This window comes from Monodon monoceros, unplaced genomic scaffold (assembly GCF_005190385.1).
Source record: "Monodon monoceros isolate NGI ecotype Baffin Bay Population unplaced genomic scaffold, NGI_Narwhal_1 Super_Scaffold_9, whole genome shotgun sequence".
NCBI lineage: Eukaryota > Metazoa > Chordata > Mammalia > Artiodactyla > Monodontidae > Monodon > Monodon monoceros.
Window position 1 is genome coordinate 25,190,010 of NW_021703786.1, and position 14,109 is coordinate 25,204,118.

Sequence of the window (14,109 nt, forward strand, 5' to 3'; positions counted from 1 at the left end):
TTCATTATTGACTTGTCAAAGGTAGAATTGATTCAATGGTAACAGTGATTTTTATTTTCAAAAAAGGAAGTATAAGATGACGGGAGCTGAGTTTGTAAGCTGTAGACTGTGGACTTAAGGTTTTTCACTGTTGGTTAGCAGTCACAGGATTAGAAGCCACTGGAGGAGAAACAGTGATTTATTGATTTATTCATTTAACAAATAGACTTTGCCAGACACCATCCCGGGCCCTGGGGTTAGGGCTGAGCAGGGCCCCCACCTGCCCTGAGAGTGAGCTGGCCCTTGTGGGGGCACAGTGGACACCCAAACATTACAGGCTCTGGCTGTAGCATCCTAGGGACATCACCTGCATAACACAGGGAGGCAGGGTGGATGGGGCTGATCTTTAATAGGCAGGTCCGGAAGGGCACCCTGAGAAGAGGACTTGTGAGCCCGCCTTCAGTTGGCATCAGAGTTCAAGTTCAAGGGGGCTGAGATAGCAGTGGTGTAGGCCCTCGTGAGGATGGCCTTTGCTCCAAGTGAGGTGAGAAACTCTTGGGGGCTTGTGAGCCAAGTTGAGTTTTTAAAAGATCCTCTGTTGTTGGGTTGAGGACAGCCTGTGGGACTGGGGAGGCAGGGAGACAGGAGGAGGCTGCCACAGCCCCAGGTGAGGGGCTGGGGCTTGAGCCACTGGCAGGTTCTGGATACACCTAGACGGCAGAGCCAGTGCACACGCTGATAGATGAGATGGGGTGAGAGGCAGGCGCCGAGGACACATCTGGTTTGGGGCTGAGTGCCTGGCGGGATGACTTGCCCTGTTTGGAGATGGGGGAACCACACAGGGAGGATGGGGAGGGCGCTTGGTCGGGCTGCATAGGAAGTGGCTTCTGCGCTCCCAGGTGGACAAACTGGGAGGTCAGGATGGAGCAGGTGGGCCACAGGGTACAGAGCTAGGAACCTGGGGCACCCCCAAAGGGTGACTGTAGGCAGAGGAGCCATCCAGGCTGGGGCAGGGGCATGGGTGGGGGACTAGCAGGACAGGGGCCCCCAGGAGCAAGAGAAGAGGGTGGTCGGGAGGCGGGCCTGAGCCGCGTGTCTCTGGGGTGAAGTGGGGATGGGGAGTGGACTTGGACGCAGCAGCGCGTTGCAGGGGTGGTGGCTTTCTTGTTTCCTCACCAAGGACACTAAATGCTTGCCCGCTGGTCTGGGCCAGGCTCTGCCTGTGCGAGGGCTTCCTGCCCCCTGGCAGCCACAGACTGCAGAACTTTGAGCAGAAACCAAGTGCTTCAGTATTTTGTAGCGTTAGGAGTGAATCTCAATGATTTTCATATTCTGATCCCAACAAGGGTTACTCGAGTGACCCCTTATACTTCGTCTTGCTTCTCAAGGGATAAAAAAAGTATGTTTTCAGTTGTACTTCTGCATGGTGTCTCTGAGGCCCCCCACCTTCCGAGGAGGGGAGGGAGGCTGCTATGGAGTTTATTGCAGGGCGGAGGCAGACGAGCCCATTCTTGCCGGCGCGCTCAGGCTGGGTTCAGCCTTCCCCGACTCTTTCCTTCAGGGAGCTGAGTCTGTCCAAGCCTCTTCAGAAGCAGGGGCCTCATTACTTGGTCAGAAACCTGGAATCCTGCTAGTGTGCTGGGCTCTCCGTGCGCTGTGCTTTCCAGGACGTGCATTTCAGTTTGACTCTGTCCCTCAGTGTGTGATTTCTGCATCTGTATCCAGACCTCCTGTCCATAGGGCACATCAGCCACGAGTGTCTGCTCTCCTGTCACCACTGTAAACAAGACGATAAAGGACTAAGGACAGTGAGAACCCACAGCAGTGACGGGAGCAGGAGAAGGGCCTCAGCACACGGATGAGTGAGCCTGAGCCTTCCCGGGGAGGGCGGGGGCAGCAGCTGGGGAGTGGGCCCGTGGGAAACGCAGCCAGTGGGCCTACAGACTCAGAGAGGTTAGGCCTTGGGACACCAGGGGCCATGCACGCGCAGGTGGATGTCTGTATTTGGGGCCGCGAACCACACCCCTCATGTGCAGATGGAGTGCCCAGCAGCCAGGAGCTCCTTCCCCAGGCAGAAGCTCAGCACAGTTTTCTTTACAGAAATTGAACTACCCATGGGGAGAAGGAAGGCGGCTGTGTGGGCCCTGGTGTCTGCAGCGCAGATCTGACATTAGGGAAGCAGCGCCCTCAGTCGGCTCTGCGAAGATTCAACTTAATTGAGCTGTAATTTCCTACAGTCCATGCACCCATGTTAAGCGTGCAGTTCAACAAGGTTTAACACAGGTACTTGAGTAACAACCAAGACAGAACTTTCCTGCCACCCAAAGTTCCACGTGCTTCTTTGCAGTCAGGGAGCAGCACCCCTGGCACCGGCCCCACTGGCCTGCTTCCTGCCGCTTGTGGCGAGATCTGTCTTTCGGGGAGTCCTGTGAGAATGGAGCCGCGCACTGTGCCCTTTTTTGTCTGGCTTCTCTCTCACCATGACGTGTCTGAGGCTCATGGTTGTCATGTAGTTGGCAGCTTGTTCCTTCTCGGTGCCAGTGCTGTGTTGTGTGGAGGTGCTAGTCTCTTTCCGTTCTCTGTCAATGCACATTTTGGACACTTGGGTCTTTTCCAGTTTGGGGCCATTTCGAATGAGGCTGCTGTGAGCATCCTTGGCCGTCTTTGAATGGACACAGGCTACATGACCAGGAGTGCAATTTCTGCGATGTGTACTACGGCTGTGAGTAACTTTTTAAGAAGCTGCCGAGCTGTCCTCCAAGATGGTTGTAGCGTCACATTCCACCAGCAGCAATTAGAGTTCTAGTCGCTCCCCGTCCTTGCTGGCACTTAGTGTTGTCAGTCTTTTTCTCTTTAGCCAGTCTAGTGGTTGTGTAGTAGTGTCTTACTGTGGTTTTAATGTGCTTATCCCTGATGATCAAAGATTAAGCATCTTTTCACATGCTTACTGGCCATTCATATATCCTTTGTGAAGTGTCTGTTCAGCTTTCTTGTAGTTAAAAAAATTGGGTTATTTGTCTTTACATTACTGATATGTAAGAGTTCTGCATATATATTCCAGAAACAAGTTCTTAGGTATATATATTTCAAATGTTTTCTTCCAGGACTTCCCTGGCAATCCAGTGGTTAAGACTCCGTGCTTCCACCGCAGGGGGCATGGGTTTGATCTCTGGTCAGGGAGCTAGGATCCTGCATGCTACGCGGTGTGGCCAAAAAAAAATTTTTTTCTCCCATTCTGTGCCTTTCCTTTTCCTTTTTGTAACAGTCTCTTATGAATAGCAGGTGTTTTTAATTTTAACATCCCAGTGAACTTTTTATTGCCTCATTCCTGAGTAGGAGCATATAACTGAGGCAGGATTACAAGACAGAGAAATGCCAGCAACATAAGAAGACGCCCAGAGGAACAGGGAAAATGACCCTGGGTAGGACAGAGATGATTCCCGAGACAGTGATCCTAAAACCCGCCGCCGCGTGATCAGCTCAGGTGTGAGGCAGCACGGTGGGCCGTGTGGCCCTGCCCGTGCTAGGCTTGCCCGGGCATGGCGATTGGTTGTCCGTGTTGGTCTAGCTGTCTGCGTGGGCAGCTCTGGTGCTGTGGCCTCCTGGGCTCCGCAGGCGGTGCCAGTGATCCTGCAACTCCTGTCAGCCCAGTCCTGGAGGATGGGCCGGGAGAGTAGCCACCTTCCTGCTGCCAGGGCAGGGGCTGGCTATTTCCCTCCTTCCCATGAGGCTCTTCCTGTGTCGTTCCCCCAAGGTGAGAACTTGAGCCTCTTGGGAATGGGGTGGGGACAGAGCCAGCCACTCATCCCATTATATCTTCATTTTCAGTGTCTAAGAGCACATTGTGGGGGCTTCCTGAGATCAGTGTCCCCAGGGGTGTATTTTGCATCCGTAACTCAGGATGCCAGGAGGAAGGGCCAATCATAACAAGAAAGAATTTTGACAATTAAAAGTATGTATAGAGCCTTCCCTGGCCATCGTTAAGACTCCACACTTCCAATGAGGGGGCCCGGGTTCAATCGCTGGTCAGGGAACTAGATCCCCCATGCCATGACTAAGAGCCTGTATGCAGCAACGGGGATCCCGCGTGCCTCAACTAAGACCCAGCGCAGCCAAATAAATATTTAAAATTTAAAAAATAAAAGGATATATAAAGAAATTAATTCAGAAAATGGAAAAAAGACACAGAAAATCCAAGAGAGAATTTAAGAGACATGGAGGATAAATCCAGGATTCATCTAACAATACAAATTCCAGAAACATACAGCAGAGAACAGGAAGGTGTCAGATTATCAAGTAAACATCATAGCCACTTCTCAGGGTGGGGACTTCAGACTGAAAGGCCCCCAGAGCCATGAGCAAAAGGGGTTTCAGAGGAACAAAGAGGAGGTGCTGCAAACGTCCAGAAAACCTGTAGAGTCAGAGCCTGGCCCAAACTCCTCAACCTCAGCTTGGGACAGAAGACACATGACAAGGTCTTCAGCACTGCTGGGGGAAGAGATATAAGCCCGGGGCCCTGGGGTGTGAGGGTGTGGATGCCTCTGGCTGGGTAACAGCCTCTCAGGAAGTTAACTGGAGTGTAACTACTGAGCGAGCCCTGTGCAGCGTGGCTGTGTGTCGGGGCCGAGGGGTCAGCCTTTAGCTGCCTCTGTTTCCCTTTTGAGTTCAGAACATTGAGAACCAAGAGATGGAGTGGAGGAGGCTGCCAGGAGAATGGGGGCCTGAGCTGGGCGAGTCCCCAGGACTGGGTGGCCCCAGTCACAGGGCTGAGCTGGCAGCCTCACCTGGAAGCCTGTGAGTCTGAGAGAGGTGGGGCAGGGAAACCGAGGGCAGCTCCCCCTCCAGCCCCCTGGGAGAAGGCCGAGTGGGGCAGGGGATCGTGGGACTCTCACCCTGATGGGAGCTCTTGAGCTGGGGAAGGAGGTCCTTTCCAGCAGGCGTAAACCAGGAGAGAGGAAGAGGGCATCCAGGAATACCGAGGACCGCCTAGGGGAGCTGTGAGTCTCGGGCCTGGATGCTGGCTGTGAGGCAGCCCAGGGAGAGACCAGATGGGCATGGAGACTGAGGGCCCTGGAGGGACCACACCCCAGGAGAAGAAAGGGTCACATTATGGGGTGTGTCCTGGGAAGCAGACACCACTCAGGAAACAGGAGACAACCAGACAGAGAAGGGGCGGCGAGAGAGACAGAGAATTGAAAACTCTGGGAGAAATGAGATGGGAACCGTCATCATCGTTCGCTGTTGGGTGAGCCGTGAATCACTTTATTGTTGTAATAGTTTATGGACTTTTGGGTTCAGCCCGTGGGTGAGGCTTACACAGCCAGGGGAGTGGAGCCGTGAGCCCCGTGTCGGGGGTGTGGGGTGGGGCTGCTCAGGAAGCCGGCAGGTAGCGTGGAGGGAAGAGTGGCGTGTTGTTTAGAGAGAGACATAGACGGAACCAACAACAGAACTGCTGGGAGGGGTGCTTCTGAGCTCATGGGCCTGGTGTCTCTCCTTGTGGGTCCACTAGCAGCTCTGTCTGTGCAGAGCAAAACCCCACAGGACCACAGGGGAGAGGGACAAACCTACGTCCACGGTGGGAACAAGAGCCCTCCGATGTCCTTCATGCAGCGTTACAGGCCCCAGTCCCACTCTTGACCTCGTCCTCTGCTAGGTCCTCTGCGTCCCTCCTGCCCTCAGCGTGCCTGTGGGTCTTTGCTGGCCCCACCGTGCTCTTTTCACCACCAGCTCTTTTTGTTCCAGGAGCTGCTCCAGGAGTTTGAATCTGAAATGCAAAAGCGGGAGCACGCGTTCCGCCTGCAGGCTGACAGCATGAGCAATGTGGTCCTAGCACGTGAGCTCAAGGTAGAGGGCGCCCTCGGACTGTGATCATTTCCTCAGCAGAAGTGAGAAGCCCCTTGCGAGTTAGGGTTCACATGAAGGCCTCCCGCTTTGTACGTGGGCCTCGGTCTCTGCCACACAGAGTTGGGGGTGACATGCAGGTGACATGCTTGCCACTGTGCCTGCCAGGGCCCCGGTCAGGAGTACGGCCACTCTGCCCAGCCAGAGGAACGCTGGTGCCACCAGTCCAGGTCTAGTTACCTGACCTTGAGGAAGTGCCTCCCTCAGGAGAAACCACCACCCCGCAAACTCTGTCCTTGGCCTGTGTACTAGCGTGACACCTTGGAATGGGCCTGTGAGGAGGTGCCACTCATCCCCCTATTTTCAGGAGGAGGCCTGTCTGCAGTTGGTGCTCCCAGCCGTGGTGCTGGCTCCCCTCCATGAACAGGACTTCTCTAAAGCACTGGCCCCAACATGGCCAGGGCACACATGAGGAGCACACATTCCTGGCCTTTAGCACCGAGACAGGGAGCAGCCTGGAGGGGAGGGGGAGTTGTGCCGGGGACAAGGAAGCAGGGTTGATGCCTGGCCCGGCCCTGCTGCCCCAGCTGGTCACATCTGGGCAGCGTCCAGACAGGTGTTAGTAGTAAGATCGACACCCTGCACTAGTGGTCAGCAAGGTCCCTCCTCTAGGCTGCCAGCCTCCCCACAGGGCTGCAGTCCAGGGGGCAGCACCAGGCCCTGCCTGACCCCTCTGCGGGAGTCTCCCTGACTTTCCCCTGGAGGAATGCACCCAGGGCGAGTAGGACCTTGAGGCTGGGGCTGCCTCACAGTGACACCACCAACCCCCCCCCGCCGCGAGGCCACTTTGAGGACTTCTGAGCACCAGGGGAGAGAGAGCAGGCGGGACGTGCAGGGCCAACCTGTGCCTCACAGTGCAGTGGGCACTCCTGTCAGAGGAGCAGGGGACAGGGGTGGGTGAGCCAGGGTATGCCCCACTCCCATCTCCGGCATGCCACGAGTCGGTTCTGGTCTCCTGAACACCTGCCCCTTGAGGGCATCACAGGTTATACACAGAACTGATTTGGGGGCAGCAGTACCATCACCTCTGCATTATAGTCGAGGAAGCTGAGGCCCAGAGAAGCTATTTAAAAATTGAGTGTGTGGCTGGGGTTTGAGTGGGGTCACTCAGCAGGGAGCCACGTTCGTACAGCCTCCATCTGGCTGTGTGATTCCAGTATCAAATCATGCCTGAGTCGGGTGCTGGGGTACCACAAGGACTCACACGGGGCCCGTGCTCTCAAGGTTGTGGGAGCATGTGAGGAGACTCACTGTTCTATTGCTTCTCAAATTCCAGTTTTCCTTCGCTCCCAGTTCTGATAAAATGGTAAGGCTTACCTCTAGCACCTCAGTTTGTTCCACTTATATCCTTATTTTGAATTCTTCTCTTTCAAAGATTAAACTGCTGAACAAAGAGCTCGTGGCCCTGAGAGAGGCTGGGGTGAAGGCTGTGGAGTCCCTGCAGAGCGCCGAGGCGGTGAATGCAGAGCTGGAGGATAGGCTGCAGCACAGAGACTGGGAACTCAGGGACCTGGCTGCCGTGAAGGACGCCCGGTGCGGAGTCTCCCCATCTCCCTGTGGGTGGACGTGGCCAATGCGCCCGATGTTTAGCGTGGTCTGGACTCCAGCCTGGAGGCATCTGCCTGTTCTGGCTTTTTCCAGGCCGGCTTTGCTGTAGCCCCTTACCTGCTTTTTCCACTAATATTTGATTCTTTCAGGATAAAAGACTTAGAGGGTAAACTTCACTCTGTGCAGCTCACCAAGAAAAAAGAAGAGGAGACGTTTAGGAGGAAGTGAGTGTTTCTGGCTCCAGTGTCAACGGAGGGAAAACGTTCCCAGATCCCCTTGGGGGCAGACCCAGCCCTTCTGTGGGACTGTTAGCTGGGTCAGGCCTGCTCTTCCAGGGTCTCCCCTCACTTTTCAGTTCAAATTAGTATATTTGTGTGTGTTTGGAGGAATATCATCAAAACACTGAGAATTACAGAACAGGCCTTGTAAAATGAATTGCTTGAAAGCCATCCAGATTGACACTTAGAGCCAATATACTTGACCCGTTGAAACAAGTCTTGGGAGCAGGGTGCACACAGATGCTCTGTGTCCTCACACACTGCGTGACCCCGCAGAGTCATGTGCAGCCCAGGTGGCGTTATTTACGGAGCCAAGGTGACAAGAAACCTGTGTTCCTTGGTTCCTTGGTATGGGCTGGGGTGTCCATGCCCTGGAGTCTTGGTGTTTGCCTTTTGAAAGTAACTAACCAATGGTCACAGAATAATGCAGTGCAGAAATAACTCCCTCCCTTCACTAGCTGTCATGATCAAACTTTTGTTGTGATTTGGTGAAAAAGAAAGGTATATCCTGCCAGAAACTAATGGGTACAGCAACTGGCATGAGTATAGTTTTTTGCTACTAGAATGTGGAAAATACTGAACAGTTTGCAAGGTGAGTAAGATGAAGATTGATTGTAATTGGAATGAAAAGTACGGCATGCGACTTGATTAAATAAGGCTTAACCATCTCATTGAACAATGCTGATGGAATCTGAAAGAAATCATGTGGAATTACATTTTTTAGGGCTTTTTACTCTTCATCGAAACCAAATAGAATAAAAGCATAAAACATCATGGACATCATGTCAGCTGTCAGCGGCACCCAACAGTGTATTTTCGAGACGAATGTTCTGTTGACAGAGTTCCAGTAGGTTTGGCATCTCTAGCGAAAACAGACATGCAGCCTGCATCCCGCGGACCCCAGTTCTGGGAAGCCTCAGATTCCGGGTTGAAAGCAGCCCAGCAAATGGCGTAGCTGCGAGGCCAGGGCAGTTTACACCTGCCTTCTGCTTCCCGAGTCCGTACGGCTTCTGCTGGTGGCCCTTCACTGAAGCACATGTTCTGGGGTCTTTCTCCCATGGACTGTGAGCTTGGGAGGGCTGGGGCCCGGCGTCTGAGAATCTCTCAGTCAGTGTTTTCGTGTGAGGAGTGAGGAGCAGAGAGAAGAGGGCAGAAGTGCCCTTCAGGAGGACATGCATGCAGCACTCCTGAAGAATGAGGAAGGTTCTAGGCTCGGGGGTCCTGAGCAGGGCCTATGTGAGCCACTGGGGACCTCACTGTGTTTCAGGCATGAGGAGCTAGACCGTCTGGCCAGGGAGAGGGACACGGTGCTGATGGCAGCGAAGAGCGCCCATGCGGAGCAGCTGCAGGCGGTAGAGGCCAGGGCCCTGGAGCTGCAGGTGAACTGCGAGAACCTCGAGGTGCAGCTCCGCAGGGCTGAGTGGAGGCAGGCGGACACCATCAAGGAGAAGGACGCCACCATTGATAAGTGAGCTGCGGCTGAGGGCCTGGCTGTCTAGTTAACCTGTTTCAGATGACGGGAAGTGGGCACAGGCTGTTGGGAGTCACTCCTGCAGCTCCCGTCACTGTTGTTGTTGTTGTTTTAATTTTATTTATTTATTTATGGCTGCGTTGGGTCTTCGTTGCTGCGTGTGGGCTTTCTCTAGTTGGCGGCGAGCGGGGGCTACTCTTCGTTGCGGTGCGCAGGCTTCTCGTTGCGGTGGCTTCTCGTAGAGCACGGGCTCTAGGGCACGTGGGCTTCAGTAGTGGTGGCTTGTGGGCTCGAGCAGACGCTCAGTAGTTGTGGCACACGGGCTTAGTTGCTCCACGGCATGTGGGATCTTCACAGACCAGGGCTTGAACCCGTGTCCCCTGCATTGACAGGCGGATTCTTAACCACTGTGCCACCAGGGAAGCCCCTCTGTCACTGTTTTTAACCATTCTCTTTTTTCATTTTCCTTTATTTGAAAGTATGTGGTTAGTATGTGTGGATGTATGTATGAATGTGTGCATTTATTTATTTGTGGTAAATACACATAGCATAAAATTTACCATCTTAGCCATTTTTAAGTTCAGTGGCATTAAGTACATTCACAGTTGTGCAACCATCACCCCATTCGTCTCCAGAACTCTTTTCTCTGTAAAACTAAAACTGCCCATTAAACAGTAACTCCCCATCCCCCTCTCCCAGCCCCTGACACCCACCATCCTACCTTCTTTCTCTGTGAATTTGACTACCGTAGGGACCTCACATGAGTGCAATCCTACAGTGTCTGTCCTTCTGTGACTGGCTTGTTCCACTCAGTGTGATGGCTTCAAGGTTCATCCACGTTGTAGCGGGTGTCAGAATTTCCTTCCTTTTTAAGGCTGAATAACGCTGCATTGTTTGTATAGAACTACATTTTGTTTATCAGTTTATCTGCTGATGGCCATTTTGGTTGTTTCCACCTTTTGGCTGCTGTGACTAGTGCTACTGTGACTGTGGGTGAGCAAATATCTGCTCAAGTCTCTTCTCAGTTCTTTGGGTGTGCACGCAGAAGTGGAGCTGTAGGTCATACGGTAAGTCTATGTTTAACTTTCTGAGGAAATGCCAAACTGTTTTCCACGGTGGATGCACCATTTTTCACAAAGGTTCTAGTTTCTCCATAAACTAGTTTCTTTTTTTAAATCAAAAACCATTCTTTACAATTATTTTTTATTTTTTTGGCCACACTGTGCAGCTTGCAGGATCAGTTCCCCAACCAGACATTGAACCCGGGCCCTCAACAGTGAAAGCACAGAGTCCTAACCACTGGACTGCAGGGAATTCCCAACTAGTTTCTTTTTAAACCCAGTTTTCTTTTTCGGCATCTTAACCAGGCCATGACATGTAAGCCACTCTGTCCCACTGTGCCTGGTGTCTGCAAAGGACCACTGTAACTGAAGTCATAATTGAACTCAGCCTTTTGGCGGCCAGTAAGGAAGTGATCTTTAGAGAAGCTGTGTTTACAGAAGATGATTAAGACAAGTCATTTATAGAGCCTACTGTTAGCAACTGGCTTTTCTCCTTTGTTTGGAAAATATTTCTGTCTCTTTTTTTTTTTTACAGAGAATTCTCTACCAAGTTATATTTCTACTTATGGGGAAAATGGCTCTTAAACTATAAAATACCAGGAAGTTAAAGTTTATTCAGGATAGCTTCCTTAGAGTCACACGTTATATTGTTTGATCTGTTAAACGCAGGCAGCGGTAGCTGGAGGGGTGAGGCAGCTCAGTCTGACGGGCGTGTGTTTCCCCAGCCTCTCCTCCGTTTGGACAGGCTCTCCCTGGGCCCTTCTCACGGATGGCGACTCAGATCCCAATATCCGGGTGCACAGAGCTTCCTGCAGGCAGGCCTCCTTCCTCTGCTCTCACCTCTTGGCATGTCCACCCTTGCGTTCCTTCCTGTTCTTCCGTGGGACTAGTCAAGTGGCCATGACAAGCAGCATCATTGGGTTCCCAGGAGAAGTCTTAGTGTCTGTATCAGTGTCTTTTCATTCTCAGACATACTCTTTATAAATCAGCAACAAAACGGCCCATACTGTGAGCTTGCTGTCTCTTTGGGCCTATTTGTGATAGTTTTCCTGAGACCATTGGTTTGTGGATGGCAGAGTAGAAAAATGATGACCTGAGACAGTGTTGTGAGAACCATGTGTGTCTGTGCAGGTGTATAACCTATCACATGGAATACGGTGCACTTTAACCTCCTAGTACCCAGAGGTAAGATGCAAAAAGAAATAGGTGAAATTAACTCAGGGGACTTCCCTGGTGGTCCAGTGGTTGAGATTCCACGCTCCCAATGATCGGGTTCAATGCCTGGTCAGGGAACCAGGTCCCACATACTGCAGCTAAGAGTTCTCATGATGCAGCTGAAGATCCTGCGTGCCGCAACTAAAAAGATCCCGCATGCTACAGCTAAGACCCGGCATAGCCAAATAAATAAATAAATATTTTAACAAAGAAAAAAAAAGAAATTAACTCCAATAACATTATATCTAACCTAGTATACAGTAAGTCTCCTACATATGGATGAGTTCCATTCCGAGTACACGTTCCTAAGTCCAATTTGTTCATGAGTCCAGCAAAGTTAGCCTAGGTACCCAACTAACACAATAGGCTATATAGTATTGTACTGCAATAGGTTTATAATACTTTTCACACAAATAATACATAAAAAACACACAAACACAAAATAAAACTTTTTTTTTTTTGCTATACGTGGGCCTCTCACCGCTGCGGCCTCTCCTGTTGCGGAGCACAGGCTCTGGACATGCAGGCCCAGCGGCCATGGCTCACGGGCCCAGCCGCTCCGCGGCATGTGGGATCCTCCCAGACCGGGGCACGAACCCGTGTCCCCTGCATCAGCAGGCGGACTCTCAACCACTGTGCCACCAGGGAAGCCCAAAAAATAAACCATTTTTAATCTTATAGTACAGTACCTTGGAAAGTACAGTAGTGCAGTACAACAGCTGGCATAGAGGGGCTGGCATCAAGTGAATAGGCAAGAACAGTTACTGACTGAAGGAGGGAGAGGAGGTGGGAGGTGGTAGAGCTGAAGGATCATCAGCAATTGGAGATGGAGGTCAAGCTGCAATTTCATCTACACCTGACCTTAATGGCACAGGTTCTGGTCCCTTGCTGGATTCAATTCTATCTACCCTCTTAAAGAAACAACCCAGTGATGTCTGGGTAGTAGCTCTTCTTTTCTCGTCATAGATGACATGGTAGCACTGGATTGCATTCTGAACGGCCGCTGCAACCTTCGTATACCATTCTACGTTTGGGTCCTGTGCCTCAAATACTAACAGTGCCTCCTCAAATAAAGAAAATCCCTTGCCATTTCCTGCGTCGTGAATCTCTTCAGTTCTTCAGTTACTTCTTCATCTTCGTGTCTCTCTTCATCCTTTCTCTGGGTCTCCAATTCCATCAGGTCTTCATTAGTAAGCTCCACGTTCACGTCTTTGAAACTTCACAACTTGAAGGTTCATATGTAGGGAACTTACTTTAACGAAAATGCCATGTTGTTGCATATCATTAATAAGTAATCAATATAAAGTTATTGAAGAAGGATGACTAAACTTGCCTGAAAAAAATATTATTGAGATATTTTGCATTTTTTGGTGCTAAGTTTTGAAGGCACATCTCAATTCAGATTGGCCACATACCTGGGAGGCCCATGTGGCCCATGGCCCAGTGCTGGGCAGCGCTGGTCCGAATGCTGATCAGAGGCCAGGACTCAGTGAGGGCGAGCTCTCTGCTCTCCAGAACACAGGCCTGCTTGTGCTGGCTTGGTCTTGGCAAAGTGAAGCAGGAACCAGGGTCCCATTCATGGACACATGCAAAGCCCCTGCTGTGTGCAAATCATCTCGTGGGAATTCGTTAGAATTAAAAATATGGTTCTCGAGCTCCAGCACCTTCTCTTATAGTTGGGGAAGCCCAACACACATGGAATCACAAAGGATCAGATCAGGGACTGTAATGGGAAGCTCAAATTGGATGTCCTGCTTGATGTGTGAGGCCTGGGCAGTCGACTTCCCAGGGCCGCCAGCTGCTCCCCTTTCCCACCCGGAAAATCAGATAAGGTCCAGTTACAAAGTACCTCCTAGCCGATGTCCTTCGGCCTCGGAGCAAAGTTGCCACTGAGTAAGTAGGTAGAGGGGAAGGAGTGCTTTGGAATTCCAGGGCAGGCCAGGCATCTCGTGTCCTTTTGTCTTCCAGCGACACACAGATCGGAGGAGAGCCTTTCATTTCCCTCTGTCACGTCAGACATGGGGCACTCGAGGCTCCAGGGCTAAGTGTCTGGTGGGGCACAGCCAGGGTGAAGCCCGGATGCTGTGAGCAACCAGCCCACCCGCACACACTTCCCCATGTGGACTTGGCTCCAGGTCGGTGCCTGGGTTGGGGGCCAGCTTTGTCATGGATTCCTGGGCCCCCACCTGCTACTTTCTCACCCCGACAACTACATGGGACCAGAGCAGGTGCCACCCCAGAGAGAGGGTGCTGGGCAGACCCAGAGGGGAGCAGCTCCAGCCCCCATTCTGACACCAGCACTGTGTCCTAGCTGGACAAGTTCTGCAGTTTCCAACTTTTTGTGGCCCCTTGTGATATTAGGATGAGCTTAGTTAAGAGTCAGTATGACTCTGGACATATTGTGCTAGAAGTAATTTGTTTAAATTATATGGGCTTCCCTGGTGGCGCAGTGGTTAAGAATCTGCCTGCCAATGCAGGGGGCCCGGCTTCAATCCCTGGTCAGGGAACTAGATCCCACATGCGTGCCCCAACTAAGAGTTCACGTGCCACAACTAAGGAGCCCACGAGCTGCAACTAAGACCTGGCACAACCAAATAAATAAATAAATAAAATAAAAATAAATATATATTTTTTAATTATTTTAAAAAAACACCCC

At 51.6% G+C, this 14,109-nt stretch overlaps 1 protein-coding gene across 6 annotated transcripts in view; it reads left to right on the forward strand.

The window, feature by feature from the left end:
• CCDC57 (coiled-coil domain containing 57) overlaps positions 1–14,109 on the forward strand; it is a 107,588-nt gene that overhangs the window by 17,242 nt on the left and 76,237 nt on the right. For 4 of the 6 annotated variants that reach the window (XM_029213204.1, XM_029213206.1, XM_029213209.1 and 1 more), the window contains exons 4-7: positions 5,722–5,823; positions 7,256–7,413; positions 7,578–7,652; positions 8,974–9,174. In XM_029213204.1, coding sequence (XP_029069037.1) covers positions 5,722–5,823; positions 7,256–7,413; positions 7,578–7,652; positions 8,974–9,174 — 536 coding nt within the window. Of the gene's footprint in view, positions 1–2,639; positions 2,702–3,856; positions 5,225–5,721; positions 5,824–7,255; positions 7,414–7,577; positions 7,653–8,973; positions 9,175–14,109 lie in introns of those variants that run through there. The other 2 variants (XM_029213207.1, XM_029213208.1) reach the window with 2 other exon arrangements.